At 45.5% G+C, this 18,961-nt stretch overlaps 1 protein-coding gene across 6 annotated transcripts in view; it reads left to right on the top strand.

The window, feature by feature from the left end:
• The window catches only part of SLC41A3 (solute carrier family 41 member 3), a 41,296-nt gene extending 24,715 nt beyond the window's left edge, over positions 1-16,581 (top strand). For 4 of the 6 annotated variants that reach the window (XM_084840196.1, XM_084840195.1, XM_084840198.1 and 1 more), the window contains 5 exons: positions 6,381-6,525; positions 7,715-7,794; positions 10,170-10,304; positions 13,651-13,799; positions 14,676-16,581. In XM_084840196.1, coding sequence (XP_084696322.1) covers positions 6,381-6,525; positions 7,715-7,794; positions 10,170-10,304; positions 13,651-13,799; positions 14,676-14,861 — 695 coding nt within the window. In that variant the 3' untranslated portion in view covers positions 14,862-16,581. The remainder of the gene's footprint in view (positions 1-6,380; positions 6,526-7,714; positions 7,795-10,169; positions 10,305-13,650; positions 13,800-14,675) is intronic. The other 2 variants (XM_084840199.1, XM_084840200.1) reach the window with 1 other exon arrangement.
• Positions 16,582-18,961: the final 2,380 nt, after the last annotated feature.

Here is an 18,961-nt window from a genome sequence, read left to right as displayed (position 1 = left end):
TGCCTGTGATTCCTCTCATGGAAACCTCCAAATTAGGGAATGATCCACCTTCACAGTTCAGATGACATTTTACAAACAGATGGAAAAGTCACATATTATGCAGAGGCAGGTTCACTGAAATTCGGAAATTGTCGAGAAAGTTACTCCATTGGTGATCTAGAAGGACTTCGGGGGTGGGATTAGTTTTTGGCTTATATTTATTTTCAATCTGTTAAGAATGTTTTTTCTTGGAAGTGTATAGCAATAGCAGTCCAGGCTCTAGCAGTAAATTGAGAGCAGATCATGTGGGTTACTTAATGGTTTTCTGTATCCTGTTCCTTATTTCACAAGGCAGCAAACCTGCCACATCCCAGTAGAGAAGGGTGGCATGATTCTCCCTTCCAAGTTCATCCCTCTGACACTTCAGAAATCAGAGAACCAGTGTGTGTAGTGGATAGGACCAGGGAAACCCAGCCATGAAGCTGATTGGGGGGCATGGGGCCATTCACTTCTTCCCAGCCTAGCCTACCTCACAGGGCTGTGGTGAGGGAAATAATGAGTTGGGGGAACCGTGTGCACCATTCAGCTCCTTGTGCAATACAGTTTCTTGTGGTATGTGAAAATGTAATACATAAACATGAGGATGAACAGACTCAAAGGGTTAAGGGGCCCCTGGCTCTCCAGTAATTGTGCAGAAGGTGGAATTTCAACAGGTGGAGCTCTCCTTACTTGTGGTGTAAAAAGCAGCATCTGGTGAAATCCCATTCCTGTTTTACAGTCTGATGCTTGATCCCAAATGAACCTGCCCCTCTGAAAACAGAGAAACAGCGAGTGTTGATTGGGATCAAACATTTCCCCTTCCCTCCCTCCAGTCATTGAAGCAAGCAGAGCGCAAAGACACATTCATCCCCTCCTTTTGCCGCCACTGCACCCGACAGCAGGCTCTTTGCCACTGCGTCCCCTGCGGTGGTGGTGTTGCGGACTGTTACAGTCCTGTCTGGCCTTCCCCAGAGGAGGCTGTGTTTCTTTTCCGGGTGACAAGCTCTGTGATGAATGCAACTTTTGTGAGTCAAGGCTTTGACAACTTCATACTTCTAGCCTCCGGCTTCAGCAGCTTCTTCTCTGGGGAAAAAGGAAAAAGGCACATTTCAAGAATGCTTCATCTGCCCCATTACCTGCAAAATGTGTTGTGACTGGCCAGCTTTGGACCTGTTACAAAGAGCAGATGGAGAGCCCTCGAAGAAGGATCGTTTAGCATATCAAAAGGCCTGGCACGCTCCCCATCGGCCTGGCATGCTCCCCATCGCTTGAAGGTGTTTCTGAAGCTGCTTCCTTCTGCTTCGGAGTCGTGCTTGTTTTCTCATAGCACGGCATTCTCTCTTCCCCTTTTGTAAAGTTCCCTGTACTTCTAAGGGTCATTCCAAGGTTGTACTTCTTCAGAAAGGAAGAAAAGGACAGAAGGAGTTGATTCAGACTACAGGGAGCTGATACACCAAGTTCCTGCAGCCCAGTGTTTGGGAAGAGGGGTAAGCGAAGATTAAGTGGCCATCTCTAGTCCATTATTCCCCCTTTTTTTCTTTACATGGCACTCCAACAGCCCTGGATCCTTCATAGGGAAGTACATGACGGCTGGATCCACACTACATGGGACAAAAAAGCACCCCAAAGAAAAAGTTAGATTAAATGACTGTCAATACTACTATCAAAATACATAAAGAGGATGACCATTAGAAGAACTGTAATAATAACACTGTAATCACTTACAGAATCTATTCTGTATCCAATGTGAATTCTAGATTTCTTCAGGCGGAGTCTAGACCAGCAGTGGGGCACCTTCATCCTGTGGGCATAATCTGGCCCATGGAGGTGCCCCACTGTGGCTTGGATTCCCTCCATGGGTCCCACCCACTCCCCCTCCTTAAGCCCCCACCCAGTCCCAAGCCTGGCCCTTGGCCTGGAGGCTACCCGGGGCTTCGGGAGGAGGGGAATCATGGATCAGAAGACGCAAGAGGATCTCCCTTACTTAGTAGCACGTGAAGTGCTTTGCCTGCCCTGCATCATCCCCAGTGGGGGGAGGCGAGGAAAGGACAAAGCTGGCTTCCAGCGGTGGCGGCAGCAGCTGGAGAAGCTCCAGCTGGCGCTTTGGCCAGGGAGCTTCACCCACCCTGCGTCACCCCCGGTGGGGGAAGGTGCAGGGCAGGCAAAGCTGGACCCCCCAAAGCGATGGCTGAAGAACCACCTAGTGGTGCTTTAAGCAGGGACCGATGACATCAGCTGAATCTGGCTGCACCCTGCTAGGGACTCTGGACCAACATGCGAACGATGACCCTACGTAAAGATCCACACTTGTAAAAGGGATGGAAGTTTGTTCCACAGTTATCACTCAGATTGAAGTCCTGCGAAGAGAAATCCTACAAAGTCCCAGTAACCGTCCCCTTCTTCTGAAAACTCTTTTGTCCCTCTCACAACAGGTCAAGACTGGCAACAAAACGTATATATGTTGAAATATCCTGGTTGTTTCAGAAATGCTTGGTCATCAGGTCTTCTCCCTGGATTGAACCCAATTTTATAGGAGAGGTTCAAAGGCTGGTTTTAGACTTGGCCTCCTGCCCTTCATAATTGCTATACCAGAGGGGTAGGAGGCAGTCATCCTTTACTTGGTTGAACTCTGGTGGTTTTCTAAATGTGTTCAAACATGAACCTCAGGGTCTTCCTTCTTTTCAACACTGCTGCTTAGTGGGGAGTTATTTGCGGTAATTATGTTAGTAAACGGGGCTCTAATTCAGTTATGGCCAGCTTATCTACTGCACCCCACTGCCACGGACACCATGGGTTGTTTAGTTTACTGCTCTCCTGTGCCCTGCTTTTAAAACATGCAGCTGTGTGCTTTTCCCTTTACGCAAGCGCCTTGGCTTCCATTGGGATAGATCGAGTTTCCTCTCTGTGAATTAATAAGCTACTTTTAGACGCTGGGCCCTTCACGGTGACAAAATTGCTGCTTAGATGGAGTAATGAGCTTGTTCCATTATCCCGTGAGAGCATATTGCATTCGGTTAGGGTTTCTTAATTTTCCACCTTCAGGTAATTCTACTTTAGCCAACTCTGTCTTGCCAGCGTGATAGAGGGGCTCCTATTTAAAGATTAGTTGCAAATCCGATTAGTATGCTCTAGGGTGATGTTTGTATAAAAATGGAACAAGAAAAGAGACTGACCCTAATCCAACTAAAGTTAGTTGTGCTTAAGTGTCACTGAAAGCATTAGGCCTGAAGGACCCCCTTCTTCCATGTGAACCTCTGCATTTGGGATAACAGATAAGCTGATTGTTGCATTTATGTCCTTATTCAGCTCTGTTGCTTCACTGCTGCTGGAGTTGTAATTGTATTGGCTTATTTCATAGAATCATAGAATAGTAGGGTTGGAAGGGGCCTACAAGGCCATCGAGTCCAACCCTCTGCTCAATGCAGGAATCCAAGTCAGAGCATCCCTGACAGATGGCTGTCCAGCCTCGTCTTGAACGCCTCCAGTGTGGGAGAGCCACCACCTCCCTAGGTCATTGGCTCCATTGTCGTATTGCTCTAACACTCAGGAAGTTTTTCCTGATGTTCAGCCGGAATCTGGCTTTCTGTAACTTGAGCCCATTATTCCGTGTCCTGCACTCTGGGATGATCGAGAAGAGATCCTGGCCTTCCTCTCTCTGACAACCTTTCAAGTACGTGAAGAGCGTTATCATATCTCCCCTCAGTCTTCTCTTCTCAAGGCTAAACATGCCCAGTTCTTTCAGTCTCTCTTCATAGGGCTTTGTTTCCAGTCCCCTGATCATCTTTGTTGCCCTCCTCTGAACCCTCTCCAGTTTGTCTGCATCCTTCTTAAAGTGTGGTGCCCAGAACTGGACACAGTACTCTGGATGAGGCCTAACCAGTGCTGAGTAGAGGGGAACTAGTACTTCCCGGGATTTGGAAGCTATGCTTCTATTAATGCAGCCCAAAAGAGCATTTGCCTTTTTTGCAGCCACATCACATTGTTGGCTCATATTCAGCTTGTGATCGACAACAATTCCAAGATCCTTCTCGCTTGTAATGTTGTTGAGCCACGTATCCCCCATCTTGTAACTGTGCATTTGGTTTCTTTTTCCTAGGTGCAGAACTTGGCATTTATCCCTATTAAATGTCATTCTGTTGTTTTCTGCCCAGCGCTCCAGTCTATCCAGATCACTTTGAATTTTGTTTCTGTCTTCCAAAGTATTAGCTATCCCGCCCAATTTTGTGTCTTCTGCAAATTTGATCAGCATTCCCTGCACCTCCTCCTCCAAGTCATTAATAAAAATGTTGAAGAGCACTGGGCCCAGGACTGAGCCCTGCGGTACCCCACTCGTTACCTCTTCCCAGTTTGAGAAGGTCCCATTGAGAAGCACTCTTTGAGTCCGATTCTGTAGCCAACTGTGGATCCACCTGATCGTTGTCTCATCTAGCCCACTTTGAGCTAGTTTGCTCATCAGGTTATCATGGGGCATTTTGTCGAAAGCTTTGCTGAAATTGACGTATATGATGTCTACAGCATTCCCACGGTCCACAAGGGAGGTGACTTGATCAAAAAATGAGATCAGATTCGTCTGGCAGGACTTGTTCTTGACAAACCCATGTTGGCTTCGAGTAATCACGGCATTGTTTTCAAGGTGCTTACAGATGGATTGCTTTATCATCTGCTCCAGAATTTTCCCAGGGATTGATGTCAGACTGACTGGTCTGTAGTTCCCAGGTTCCTCCTTTTTACCCTTTTTGAAGATAGGGACAACTCCTCCAGTCATCTGGCACTTCATCCGTTCTCCATGATTTCTCAAAGAGAATAGACAGTGGTTCTGAAAGTTCTTCTGCTTTATTAATCTAGTTCCTTTATTAATCTAGGATGCAGTTCATCTGGCCCTGGAGATTTGAACTCATTCAAAGTAATTAGGTGTTCCTTGACCATATTCCTATCGATCTCAAGCTGCAATCCTGCCCCTTCAGCCTGTACTTCGCCTTTGCCAGGGGGGTCATAGACCTTCTTTTGGGAGAAGACTGAGCCAAAGTAGGAATTGAGCACCTCTGCCTTCTCTTTGTCATCTGTTATCGTTTTGCCATCCTTATTTAATGGCTGAACAACCATTTCTTTCCTCTGCCTTTTACTATGCACGTAGCTGAAGAAAGCCTTTTGTTGTTTTTAGCATCCCTCGCTAACTTCAGCTCGTTCTCAGCGTTAGCCTTCTTGACGCCATCCCTGCAATTCTGTGCTACCTGCCTGTACTCTTCCTTTGTTGCTTGGCCTTCTTTCCACTTCCTATATGTGTCCTTTTTTGTTTTCAGATCATCTCTAAGCTTTTTGTGAAGCCACATTGGCTTCTTCTGTTGTCTTCCACCTTTTCTTCTTGTTGGAATTGTTTGTGATTGTGCCTTGAGAATTTCCTTTTTTAAAAGCTCCCACCCGTCTTGGACTCCTTTTCCCGTTAGCATCGCTTGCCATGGGACCTTACTGATCATTGTTCTGAGATGATTAAAATCAGCTTTCCTAAAATCCAGGGTACGCGTTTGACTACACTCAGCTTTTGCTTCCCTTAGAACCAAGAACTCAAGTACAACATGGTCGTTTTCCCCCAGAGTTCCTGTATGCTTTTATATGTTTTGTTTTTGTATTGATGCTAAGCTGACCTTGCAGATCCTTCTGGATGGAAAGGTGGGATATAAATATTTTAACCAAGATAATTCATTTATAATTAATTTATTCTTTAGGCCAGGGGTGAAACATCCAGCCCACCTGGGATCCCAATCTGGCCCTCCAGGGTTCCCCAGATGGTCACGCCCCCTTACCCTGGCCCCATCTCCTTCTCTCAGCCACCAATCATTTGGTGGTTTCTCAGCTTTTGTCCAGTTTTTTCCCATTCTAAAAGGTTGGAATGCCTCTCCTAAGGCTTAGTTACTGGCAGTAAGAACTTCAAGCTAAAATATGCTGGAATTTGGTCCTGCCCCTTTTGCCTTTGGCTCCACCCACCACTGGAGTGTGGCCCCCAGGAGCTTCTCTGAAACTGAATTCAGCCCTCAAGCTGAAAGAAGTTGGATACCCCTACCTTAGGCACTTCTCTCCTGCCTCATACAACAATGGGAATTCTTACTATTAACGTTTAACGTTTTCCTTTGCATTGTCCAATACGTTTTCTTTATCAGCCAGGTCTGCTGGTTGATAATAGATGATGGTGATGCAAGAAAAAGACCCATATTGTGTATCATTCTGAGTGCAAGCAGGCTTGCTTGCATCTGTATCTATTCTGTTGCTTGAGAAAATCGAATGGTTTTGCCCACAACATGAGAATCATGTAGTCTCTCAGGGCTGAAGATTCGCTTGTTAACCTGGGATCTCCTTTTCCTTGGCAGATGTGAGATACCTTTCACCCTTGATCTGTGCCGTCTTCATTATTATGCTTCCTCTGTGGATAGCTATCGCCAGGCAGAGTCCTCCCATTGCAGAAGTCTTGAAGTCTGGATGGCAGCCGGTCATTGTCGCAATGGCCATTAGCAGGTCAGCACCATCGGATAGGGAAGGGGGACCCCCCAGAGGAGATTGGGATGGCCACAGGGGGGAGGAGAGGGCATGGAAGTGGAACCACGACCCTGGATTCAATCCAATGTGTGTGCACAAAAGTTTGTGATACACTTACACGTGCACCTGTGCACAATTCCACTCCACCTTAAGCTATCAGGTATATGCATGCGCATTTTGCGACCAGTGGTTTTACTTGCTCTTTGAAAGAAATAACGGAGAAGACCTTCCATGGTTACAGTTCTTATTATGTTGAAATCTGCTCCAGGTAAATATGCTCAGGCTTTTAAACTTCCTTCAGCTTTTTAAAGCTTCATTTTTATTTTTACAAGATCAGCTTCATAAAAACATGCTGTGGCTAGAATCCTCCCCCCCCCCCCCCGCCGCCCGGATATTTTGAAGCCCTGAATGATCATGGCCCCTAAAATAAGTGGAACTTATAGCCTTGTACATGCCACATGATTGAAAATGCTATGCTGTGTAAACAAAATGATGTCTCTCTGCTGTGCCTGGTCTGTAATCCACGTGGAATATTTCTAGTGTTGCTTCAGTGCTCAGGACATTGCCCGCGTTACCACGTATGCCACATCTTGTTACTCCACAAGATGTAGTGATGGCCACCAATGTGGATTGGACACATTCATGGAGGATGGGACTATCGATGGCTACTAGTCCTGATGGCTGTATGCTACCTCCAGTATCAGAGGTAGTATGCCTGTTTGCACCAGTTGCTGGGGAACATGGGTGCTGTTGCACTCGTGTCCCGCTTGTAGGCTTCCTATGGGCATCTGGTTGGCCACTGTGGAAACAGAATGCTGGACTAGATAAGCCTTTGGGTTGATCCAGGAGGGCTCTTTTTCTGTTCTTTTGTTCTTAATGTTAAATTAAGTGGGGTTTCACTTATCATTTCCCTTCAGCACTTCCTTCTCGGGGAACAGGGTTGAAATCTTTGCTCTCTTGGTAAAATGGCCTGCCTCAAAGACATCGGTGATGTCAGGATTGCCACTTTAAAATGTTGTTGAACAGGTCAGAATGAGAAGCACATGTAATCACAGACAGGCTTCTGAATGGAAGATGTACTTATTATTTATCCAGTCCCTGGGCAGTAGGGACTAATGGATGGGGGATAAACTTATATGGTGTATAACTGTTTTTTGTTTTTAAACAGCCTTGGGGGGCTGATCTTGGACAAAACCATAACGAACCCAAACTTTGAAGGCATGGCTGTTTTCACCCCTGTGATCAATGGTAGGCTGATTATTATTTTTCTTTTGATTTCCGTATTAATAGAAGGATTTGGAGGTTGTAAATGAAATATATTTTCTCCCTCATTATTGTAGGACTCGGGGATCTTATTTTTTGTTCCATAGGCAAAATACGTCCTGATTCTCTCACAAACCTGCAGCATGTAATTTAGCAGTTTGGGATCTGAGGAAATTGGAAGTATGTAATCATTAGGATCCTTCCCAATTTAATAATTTCTTTCCTCTGCATCAGGGAAGGGGCCATAGCTCATTGATGGAACACCTGCTTTGCCTGTGAAAGGCCCCAGGCTCAATTCCTTAGCATCTAGCAAGGGCTAAAACGCTGGAGAGCCAGACAGTGAGGACAACACTAAGCGAAATGGACCATTGATCTGACTTGGTATAAGGCAGCTTCCTATGTTCCTAAAACATTGATTTCCAGTGGAAGATTAAACTATTCAAAAGCTGTGTACATCACATAACAGTTGTATGTGGGCCCTGGAAATTGTCACAAATGACTCAAGGTGTCAGTGCAAAATGGGAGTCGTAATGTTTAAGCTGGCCTGGTTTGCACATAATGCTAACTGATGGTTTATATAACCCATGCTTAACCATTTGTTGTTTCCATCCTCCTTCGCCCACTCCCTCCCTGTACTCCAAATGCCTTTGCGGCACCGTAATACTGGCATGTAGAGCATCTAGGTTTTTTTACCACTCTTGCCACGTCTAGCCTGTCGAAACAACCCATGAACAACCCACGGTTCTGGGTTCACATGGAACAACAACCCATGGTTTAAAGAACCCAGTGTTCAAAACCCAACAACAAACCATGGGTTCTCTTTCTGGGTTGTTCATGGTTAACAAACCATGGTTTGTTAGCATGGCTGGGTTCACACATTACAACAATCCAGAATTCAACAACCCATGGTTTATTTAACTCATAGTGTTACGTGTGAACCAGGTCAGAATCACAAGATTTGGAGATTAAACAAAATGGTTTGACACAGACAGAACTTCATTATTATTTATTTTATTTCTATACCACCCCATAGCCAAAGCTCTGTGGGCGGTTTACAAAAGTTAAAACATTAAAATACAATATACAGAGTTTAAAAAGCATTTACACCTACACTTTAAACCTTGAAATGTCTGGATATAAAGCAATATAAAATGTTTTAAATAAATACAAGAATAAAGGCATGATCCAGTCTGAGCTCAGGGACAGCACCCACATGAAGAGGAGTCCACCAAGATACTTAATAGAGGCCCCTCCCCTACTCTTGTTCGCATGTGAGCACATAGTCAGTACAAGGCACCACTGCAAGGAATGAGAGATCCCACACATATGTCAAACAATAATATGAGATTTCCATAGAACTAATCTGCTGAATGAGAAAGGTGGCTTCTCTGCTTAGCCAAATTGAATCACTTTGGAAAGAAGACATCTGTCCCACATGGATCTGATTCAGCCTGTGCTGAATCCATGTCCACTGCCTTTATCTTTAAAATGTGGTAATAATGAAAGAGTCTTGTGGCTCTGTCCATTTCTGAGAAGCAGAATTGAAAGCAGCTGTTGGATCTGTAGTGAAGGGCCTGAGCCAGATCCTTCCTGGAGGAGAGATCCATTATTGCCAAAGGTTATATGGCAGCTACTTCATGTCAGAGGCAGAAGAAGACACAGTGCAGCTGTAAAACGCCAAAAAGGGGTCGTCCACTGGGGGTCTTCATTCAGTCATATTATGAGACTTTTCTCATGCTCTTGAGTGATGTTCAGAAATGAGGACTGGGGGATCCAGGCAGGTCCAAAGCTAAAAAAAAGATTCCTAGTGCTGCTACGAATGTGTGAGAGGGAGAGGGAGATCTTTGATATGTGTTCAGCACACAGGTATAAGAGGTGTAAGAATATGGCCTTAAGATTCATTCTCACAGGGAGGGTGGGAGCTGTGTGGGCCTGCCCTGACTCAGTGGCAGAGATCAGGAGGGGCTGTGGCTCAGCAGCAGAGCCCCTGCTTTGCATGCAGAAGGTCCCAGGTTTGATCCCCGGCATCTCCAGCTAGGGCTGGAAAAATTCCTGCCTGAAACCCTGGAGAGCCACTGCCAGTCAGTATTGACAGTACTGGGCTAGAAGGACCCACGGTCTGACTAGTGTAAGGCAGCTTCCTAGGTTCCTGTGTTGCCGTAGAAGTCCACTCAGAAGGCCGCTGCACAAATCGTGACTGGTGCCGAGTGATGGGATCATGTGCCCCCTGTACTGAATCATCTCAGTGGATACTGACTGACCTCCTTCCTCCCAGTGAGCCCTGGACAGAGCTATTGGAAGACTCACCATTCTTGTCACCGAAGGCTAATGGCTGCATGTCCTGCACTTTGGCTTTGCAGGTGTCGGCGGCAATTTGGTGGCCATCCAGGCCAGTCGCATCTCCACGTTTCTGCACTTCTGGAGCATGCCTGGCATCCTGCCACACAAACTGAGGCAGCACTGGCCTAATCCATGTAACACCTTCTTCGCTTCAGGTAGGGGACGGTCCTTGGGTATTGGCCCCTAGTTATTCTTGTGTATAAACACCAGATAGGAAGCATTTTCCTCTTGCCATCTGAATGGGTTTTGGAGACTGAACTTTCCACAGGTTCCTTAAGGTGAGGAACATTGATGAAGGATGGGGCAATCAGAGGGCCTTCTTAGTGGTGGCCTCCCAATTATGGAATGACCTCCCTGATGAAGTCCACCTGGCACCAATATTATTTTTTCAGCACCATGTTAAAATTGTCTCTCAAGCATTTGGCAATATAGAATGAGTTTTTAATCAGGTCTTGGGCTGTCTTTGGTTGATTTTTTTAAATTGTTTTTAGATATATGTTGTTTGTGTGTGTGCTGTCTGTTTATATGTTTTTATATAAATAGTTTTATTTTTTGTATAATGTATTTTAATGGTATTCAGTCTTTGTGAACTGCCCAGGGAGCTTCCGCTATGGGTTGGTATAGAAATATAATGAAATGAATAAATGAATCAAGAAGTGACAGTGAGAAATCCATATGGAACCTGTACGTTTTGCCCCACTAGCCATCTGGGAAATCCTTGTTGGAGGGATATAAATCCGTAAAATAAAATCCTGTGTACTAATAGCAAACTCATTCGCTGAGTGTCAATTCTTATGTAGCCAAAACGACCCCATCCATAATACACACAAGGGAAGGATCTGCAGGCTTGGGGAAACCCCAAGGTTGCAAAAGTACAAAACACCATTTAGGACAACGACAACAAAAACCTTAAGGATGGGGAAAGCCCCCAAACAGTCAAATGAGGACTAGGCATGCTCAGTGGGCATAGATTGTTGGAGAGAAAATGAAAAAGGGGTGGGGTGGGGAATGGAATGGAATGGAGAATCCTGAACTGGAGCACTTCATACTGCAACATTTAGGTGCAGGTAAATAAATAAACACCTGTTGACTTCAGTGGTGTCACGGTGATACAAGATAAATCAAAATGCATGCATGCATGCATGCATGCATCCATCCATGCATCCATCCATGCCTGCCTTCCTTCCTTCCTTCCTTCCTTCCTTCCTTCCTTCCTTTCTTGCAAAAGCTTTTCCTTAGATACTGGTGTCCAGACAATAGCACAGATAAGTAATAGCATTAGCTAATTTTGTGTGGGGATAGAAGCCCCAATTAGTCAAACCAGAGAAAAGGGCATTCCTGAGGGGGGTGGGGCTGGAAAATCATGTGTGGTCTGGACCACAGCAGGAGAGGGAGTGGACGGGACTCTCCCCCTGTCGTCATCCCCCAGTCCTAAAGAGTCCCTCTGGGAGAACTTACTTCCAGTGAACATGATGAGGAATGAGCAATAAAAGCTGGTTTCAACACATCATTATCTACTGGTGTGGGGGGGGGGCAGGGGCAGTTCTCTGGAGGTGTAACTTCATAGCACCATATCTAGACTTGTGCTTCTTTCCAAGCACTCCCTTCTCAGAACCTTTCCAAATTTTAGTGGAGATGAGCCTTTTGAGGAACATTTATACAGAGACAGTTCAAGGAGCATTAGCAAGTGGGAATGCTTCCAAGTGATCTTACTCCTTCAAGACAAGGAAAACATCTGGGCTTCAAATCCTGCAGATGTCACCCTGAGCCCTTGAGCAGGAGCAAAACATGTAGTGTTTATAGAAAAGATGGAAATGCAGCTTTCCTTGGGCAGAGAAATTGAAATGCCCTGATTCATGTGCTGCTTTCAGCTGCTTTTATTTCCTTTCATGAAGGATGTAATGCCAGACCCAGAAGCTCACAGATCTTAGCCACAGCAACTTCTGCAGTCTCAAAGTCCATATGATCAAGATCCACAATCTCCCAGCTCAGGACTGGTTCCGGATTTGAGGGAGTCCTCGGAAAGTGCCTTCTGGGATGCCTCGTCATCCTTTGGGATGCCCAGGCAGCCTTACTTGATGATGGCCCCAAGAAGATTGGAGTCACCATTTTAATTTCCCACAATGCCCTGGAGCTACATTGTGAGGAATTAAACAAGCGAATCCCAAGTCCAGCCACACAGGCCTGTCCCAGTTCACGTGACCCTGCTCACATGAGTGGATGGCTGCTTGACTGAGGAAAGCTGCTGAAACTAAGGCAGGAGCCAGTTGTTAAACACCTTTCACACTTAACATATTTTCCGTTGGATAACCAGACATGGTTGTCAATCGCTCTGATTGACTTACCAGACTTAACCAAGATGGGTTATCATAGTTAACATTTGCCCTGGACTGGATTTTGTTATGCAGCTTCATTTGTCCTCAGTAAATAGAAGGACATTATGAGAATGCGGACAGGTACAGAAGATGGAAATAAAGTTTTCTGAACTGCAGTTGCCTCTTGATTTAAACACAAGTTTGATTTTTCTCACATACAGTAAAACAGTCCCTTAGCCTCCATGTTGAGTCTGGTTTTGATGCAGCACGGAGAAGACCTCCCCACCCAGGTGGCATTCGGCTGTACAGGGCAGCTTGCCACATGGAGAAAGCCATCATGGTAAATCACTTCAAGTGGCTGTGACATTCCAGGGGTCCCTTACAAGGCCTTGGCCCTTAGAGGTCACACAACTGACCCAGTGAGTCCAACCTATACAGATTTCTCCCATGCTCCTGCTCAAGGGCTCAGGATGACATCTGCAGGCTCTTAGCCTTAACCAGAGTAAACTTCCGCCACCACCCCTGCTGAGTTACGGAGAACAGCAAGAGTCGGTATCAATCTTGTCCAACTTGGTGTCCCTCAAATGTGTTGGACTGCAGCTTTCAACTCCGATAGGATGGTAGCACGTGGGGTGAGATATGTTATCCTAGAATCCCCCAGACCAGAACACATTCATGAATTAAATACTTAAGTATATTTATTGTTGGAAAATAACAGTCAGAAGAAATAGTAATTTGATACAGAATAACAAATAATAGTTCTAGTATCCTAATTGACTCCACAGTTTAACAGCTGTCCAGCCTTTTACCTATCATTTCTCTTTCTCCTAACTCATCTCTCCCTTACCCTCCTCATTCCTCTAACTCTCTCTCCATCTCCTCTGCTGTCACTCACTGAGATGCCCTGCCTAACTCCACCCACAACTCCATCACACACCTCTGCTGTCGGTCATTCTTCCACTCATTCCTCTTACAGCGGCCTTCTTATGGGAGCCATTTTGTATGCAGCGAGTGACCACTTTGAAGCCTTAGAACCTTTTAGAATTTAGTTGCCAGCTACTTGGGCCACTCAACGCACTGAACCCATAATTGCTACCAATCAACGCCATGCTGTTTCAAGAGATGTCTTACTCCACTCAGTAGAAACCATCGTTATTCTATAGCAATTGCTTTTCATCCTCTGCAGGGGTAAATTCAAAGTCCGCCCGCATCCTGATCCTGCTAGTGATCCCAGGACACCTATTGTTCCTGTACACTATTCATCTCCTTCAGGCAGGCCACACGGCAATCACCTTCACTTTTGTGGCATTTTATCTGATGGCTGCTCTCCTGCAGGTAACCAGAAACTGACTTTTCAGATGAGGATTGGGCTCCACAATGCGTTCCAAAGCAGATCAGCTGCTGTAGCTATGGAGCGCCAAGAGTCACACCCTTATTTCTACAAACACGGGGTCACTATTCTGAGGCTAGTTTCTTTTAGATTTCTGAACTGGCAGCATTCACTTGAAGTCATAGTACCTTTTGTACTTCCAGAGAGCACTGATCTAGAGATATCATTGTAGGAGACTGCAGAACGTCACCTCGAAGCCCCAGTTTTCCATCAGGACCACGCTACCTGTTTCATCCTCTGTAGGTCTTTGTCACACCTTTCTCCATGACATTAAAAAGAACAGTCCATCACCTTATCTTGCCCATGATATTTCTAGAGCTGAGGCAAATGGTTTTTTTAGCAGAACATTTGGCTCGAAATTAGAGGAAGACGGGGAGTGAAATGTTTCCTCAGTCTTCCTCTGGGTCACTGTTTTGCAGTCCCAGTGGTGGCTGTGCTGGTCCACGGTGCCCGGTGGGTGCTACCCTGCCCCCTCCCCCAGCCAGCAACCAGAGTGAGTGTTGCCCTCAGGCTGCCTTCAGGATGACGCTACACAATGCCAGTGTCGTCCTGAAGCCAGACCGAGTGAAGGCAGGGCTTCCTGTCCTCAATCTGCTTGCTACAGTCATTGCTGAGTGGGCTGGGAGAGAGGAGGGATATGGGGGCTGCTGGCTGCCAAAATGCCAGGGATCCTCATAACCACAGGTAGAAATTTTACTTCCCTTTTGCCCTCTTTCACTTACATCCCCTAATTGCCAAAATGAACCCCCTCCACACACACACCACACATACACCATGGCTGCTTTGCATGCTGGTGACCTCGTGTGTTTTTCTGCTCACAGGTGGGAATTCTGCTCTATGTGGCTGACCTTATCGTACGGCTGATGTGGAGAAAGGGTCTGGATCCTGACAATTATTCCATCCCCTACCTCACTGCCCTGGGAGATCTCCTGGGCACTGGGTTCCTGGCACTTTGCTTCCACTTGGTTTGGCTGCTCAATGGGTTGGAGTTGAAACTGGGACACTAAAGGAGAATTCTAAAGGACCTACCTGCTGCTCCAATAAGCAAAACTCTCACTATGGTGCTTTCGACATGGTCTAACAGGGTACTGAAAAGAGGACATCCAGATCTTTAAACTGGAATGGATTGGATATCCCTCCCCTTTGATCTCAACACTGCATCGCTCTGAAGTTTGAAAGATGCCTACCAATGAAGTCTCATCAATGTGGACTGCAGCTTTTGAAGTGACCGCAGTGAAAGGGCTGAGAAACCCTCTGCTCCAAGCTGCCTTTCAGTTGGTTAAGAAGTGTGATTGCAATGGCCTGGTCTGAAAAAAAAGTCCATTGATGCTAATGGGAGGTTATCCACTGATCTCAGTGGTGTTTAGATTATGTCCTAGATGAGGATGTTACAGTATGTCTGCCAGGCATCAACTGGCGATCAAAGAATGCATTTTATTTTCTGTCTTCTATATGCTCCCACAGAGGAGAGGGAGAGAAGGAGAGAGAATTATGTCCAGGGCTATTCACACTCTACACCAAAAAATCTATATCCTACACTAAGGAAACCAAAACCTTGCACTACAATAGCGCAGATTCTGCTTCACAGGACCTCATGCATAGTAATGACATATATAGCCATTTATGTACTTTGCATTACATTTCTCAGCGTGCATGCTTATACTTAATTTGAGGGGCTGTGGTTTGTGGGGTTGTTGGTTCCCCCCCCCCCCAGAATTCTCAAACTCTTGAGATTATGGTAGCAAGTACAAAGTGTACATGAGGAAGGGGTGGAAGGACAGGGGAATGTAATTTGAAGCCAAGAGGGAGACAGAAGAGGCAAAACTGAATACTGAAGCCTTTCATTGGCTGCTTGCATGTTTTCAAACATATTTGACCATCCAGAAAATCGTGGAAAAGCAGAGCAACTTGTCATGCAAGCAATGGAGGGGAAACAGCGAAGCAAGTACCTCATTTGTCCTGTTCTTCAGCATCTCTGTCTCATCCAAAATAGGATTTTTCTGCTCCACCCCCCGGGATGTGCTGTTTGTCCACATGTGAGATACTTGGGCATTTCTCCCTGGTGTGGAGGTGAAATGCAAAAGTTCTACTTTGGACAGAACAGATGCTGCAGAAGAACCAAGTGCCAGACAGTAAGAACAAGTCATCTGAGTTTCCTGTCATTCCCCCACGCCAGCATCCTGTCCAAAGCCGTGTGCAGAGTATGCGCATGTTTGCGCATAAAGACCCGATGACAACGACCAGCTGTGATTATAGGCATCATAAATACTTCCTTTGAAATGAAGACAGCCAGTTTCATACCGCGTATTCTGAAGGCTCATCCCAGCGTAAGGATGAGTTTCCCCTATTCTGGATGACACAATATGCTGGGACGAGCTGTCCTGCTCTCAGAACTTTTAGAGTTTTGCACCCGGGAAAAACCGCCATGGTCTTAGTAAATCACTTGCTCTTCTAAGGGCAAGGAAATCAGCTGAGTTTCTCCCTGGCACAGAGCTGAAAGCCCAGGGAGCCTTTGCTTAAGGGAGCCCCATGTAGGGGAAGACCAGGGAGACGCAAGGGCTGGATTTCGCTATGCCCTCAGCATCAGTGTCAAGGTTGATCGAATTTTCATTCTTGTCCTCATTTTTTATTTGTTTTATCATTTCAAATATGATGACTGTTTGTATGGTTTATAGAGACACGCACACATAAAATAAACTGTAAGAATTGTTAGCGCTTTGACAGTTTTATTTTGTGTCCCTGCCCTGGATTTGTGAGGTAATAACCAAGATTCTGTGCCATCTTACCTCTTTTGTTTCTCTCCTCCTGATGTGTTTCAGGCACGTCAGGAGCTTCAGGTGAGGGAGCTGTCCCCCAAAAGGCATATAATTTTGGCTCCCACGTTCTTAATCCCAGCATTAAAGAAATTGCATGACCGCTTTGGGGAGGGAGAGGCAGACTGCAAGTAAAACCCATATATGAAAGCCTCATAAATCTTGTGCAAAGGGTGCGGCCCTCCCCAGTGACATAAGACGGAACTGAACATAGGGTATGAATACATCTTGGGTGGGATCCAGATTTCGGCACATGCAACTCAGCTAGTGGAAGCAGACTTCCTTTCTCCCTCCTCCCTATGGGCAGCCCCTCCAGCACCCTGAAAATGTTCCAGAGCAGGTTGGGGGCCACTTTTGAATTGGGTGAGCTGTGGTGGGTGTGGGATCGCTGAAAATCAAGTGGAGGCACCTTCCATGAGCAGGGCTTTCCTTCCATTGAGGGCAGATCCTAGATCTGACCCGTTGAACTGAAATATTGGTAAGACGGGCATAGCTGACGTGAGTTGAATGAAGAGGTTGGCATGCTGGGAAGGGGCAGAGGATCTTTCAAAGAATCAATCTAAGGATGTACCTACGCTGGGAAGGTACAATGGCTTATTATCAATTCAGCTGTCATGGTTCCCTCACTCCACCACCCAAGGAATCCTGAGGATTGTAGTTTGGAGAGAATATGTTGAGAATTCTCTTCTTAGGCTCCCTCAGAGTAGTTCCCTGGAGTAGAGAGTGGCTGTTAGAGCAGCAGGCACAGGGGAGCCTGGAGAAGCCCTGGCCTCCTTGAGGTGATTCCAGGATTCCTGAAATGGCACTGTCCTCAGGCCATGCCAGCAAAACAAGCATGCAGGAGACATTTGAATCACCACTACTCAACACTGGCACTATGTTGAATGCCCATAGAAATGCCCATAGAATCATAGGGTTGGAAGGGGCCTACAAGACCATCGAGTCCAACCCCCTGCTCAGTGTGGGAGGAAGCCTGATTCCCAGGCCGTCTGCCATCCAAGTACAACCCAGGGCTGACCCTGCTTAGCTCCCAAGATCAGACGAGATCAGGCACATCCAGCCCTTTGCTGTTCGTATGGTGGAGGGTGGGGGAGGAAGGAATCTTCCAGACTCCAGTGACCCTCAAATGAGGCCTCCTGCAGGGCCACTGTAATCTCTTGTGAACACTTGACTTCCCCTCCCCCAAATTATCTCCATAACAAACTATCATGATCTAGAAATGTTCTGGAAATATCCAGAAATGTTTCAATGGGTCTTTCTTTCTTTCTTTCTTTCTTTCTTGGTCATCTGCATATGTTTGCGCATGAAGGCAGAATTATATGGTTCCAGCTGCATTTAACTACAAGCACAGATGTGCTGCAACTGCTGTGATTCACCCAGGAAGAACGGCTCCTTCTAAAAAAATGGGGAGTGCTTGCTCCTAGTAATTCAAAAAGGACGGTGAGGGAGCATGGCAGTGTCTTTTTAAAAAATACGTTTATAGTATATAATAAAATACAAATGCATCTTGGTAAATCTAGTAACACTGTACACTTCCAATACATACAAATAAAAAAGTAACTAGTATTCTATGCAATGCTTAAAAAAAAATTATTATTATAATTATTACTAATACTACTATTATATACTTACTATCAGTCCATAAATATAGTCTTATTTTTACCATCAAATCTTTAAATCTCACCATTCCTTAATTCATTTTATATTTACCAATATCCAAATTGCATTTCTGATGCACAAACACTAATAATTCAATAACTGACATTCGATCCAGATTTAGATCCAACAGAGGACCCACTGAAATAAATAGGGCAAGAAAGTCATTACTAACTTAAATCCCATTGATTTCAATGGATCTCCTCTAAGTATAACTAAATTTGGATCCAATCCTTGCAAAGATACACAGTATTTTATATAATGAAAATGGGTTATTCCTTTTTAAAGGACCTGAATACTGGGTGGGGGAGATAAAAAGGTGTTCCTATGGCTGGCCTGGAGAACAAATACAACACTCTATAGAACCTGCTGTAGCGTGCATAGTGGCAACTCAAACGTCCCTTGCATGCTTGTTTTGCCAGCATGCCCCAACAGTGCCATTTTAGGACTTCTGTATTTTTGACAGTGCTGCTGCTGTAACTACAGCGTCTGCTTTTAATTACACCAGTCACAGTTTGCTGCTGCTCCAATAGTCTCGTCCTCTGGAATCCTAAAAAGAAATTGTCCCCTTTATAGTGGAGAAACAAAAATGAGAGTTTTCTTCTCATCCAAACCTACTGCACGGTTTCTTTCCAGCT

The sequence above is a fragment of the Heloderma suspectum genome, chromosome 2 (assembly GCF_057233095.1).
Source record: "Heloderma suspectum isolate Gila_16-S chromosome 2, 16-S_ref, whole genome shotgun sequence".
In the NCBI taxonomy this organism is placed as follows: domain Eukaryota; kingdom Metazoa; phylum Chordata; class Lepidosauria; order Squamata; family Helodermatidae; genus Heloderma; species Heloderma suspectum.
The sequence above is the reverse complement of the archived record's forward strand: the minus strand, read 5'-3'. Positions and strand labels throughout refer to the sequence as shown.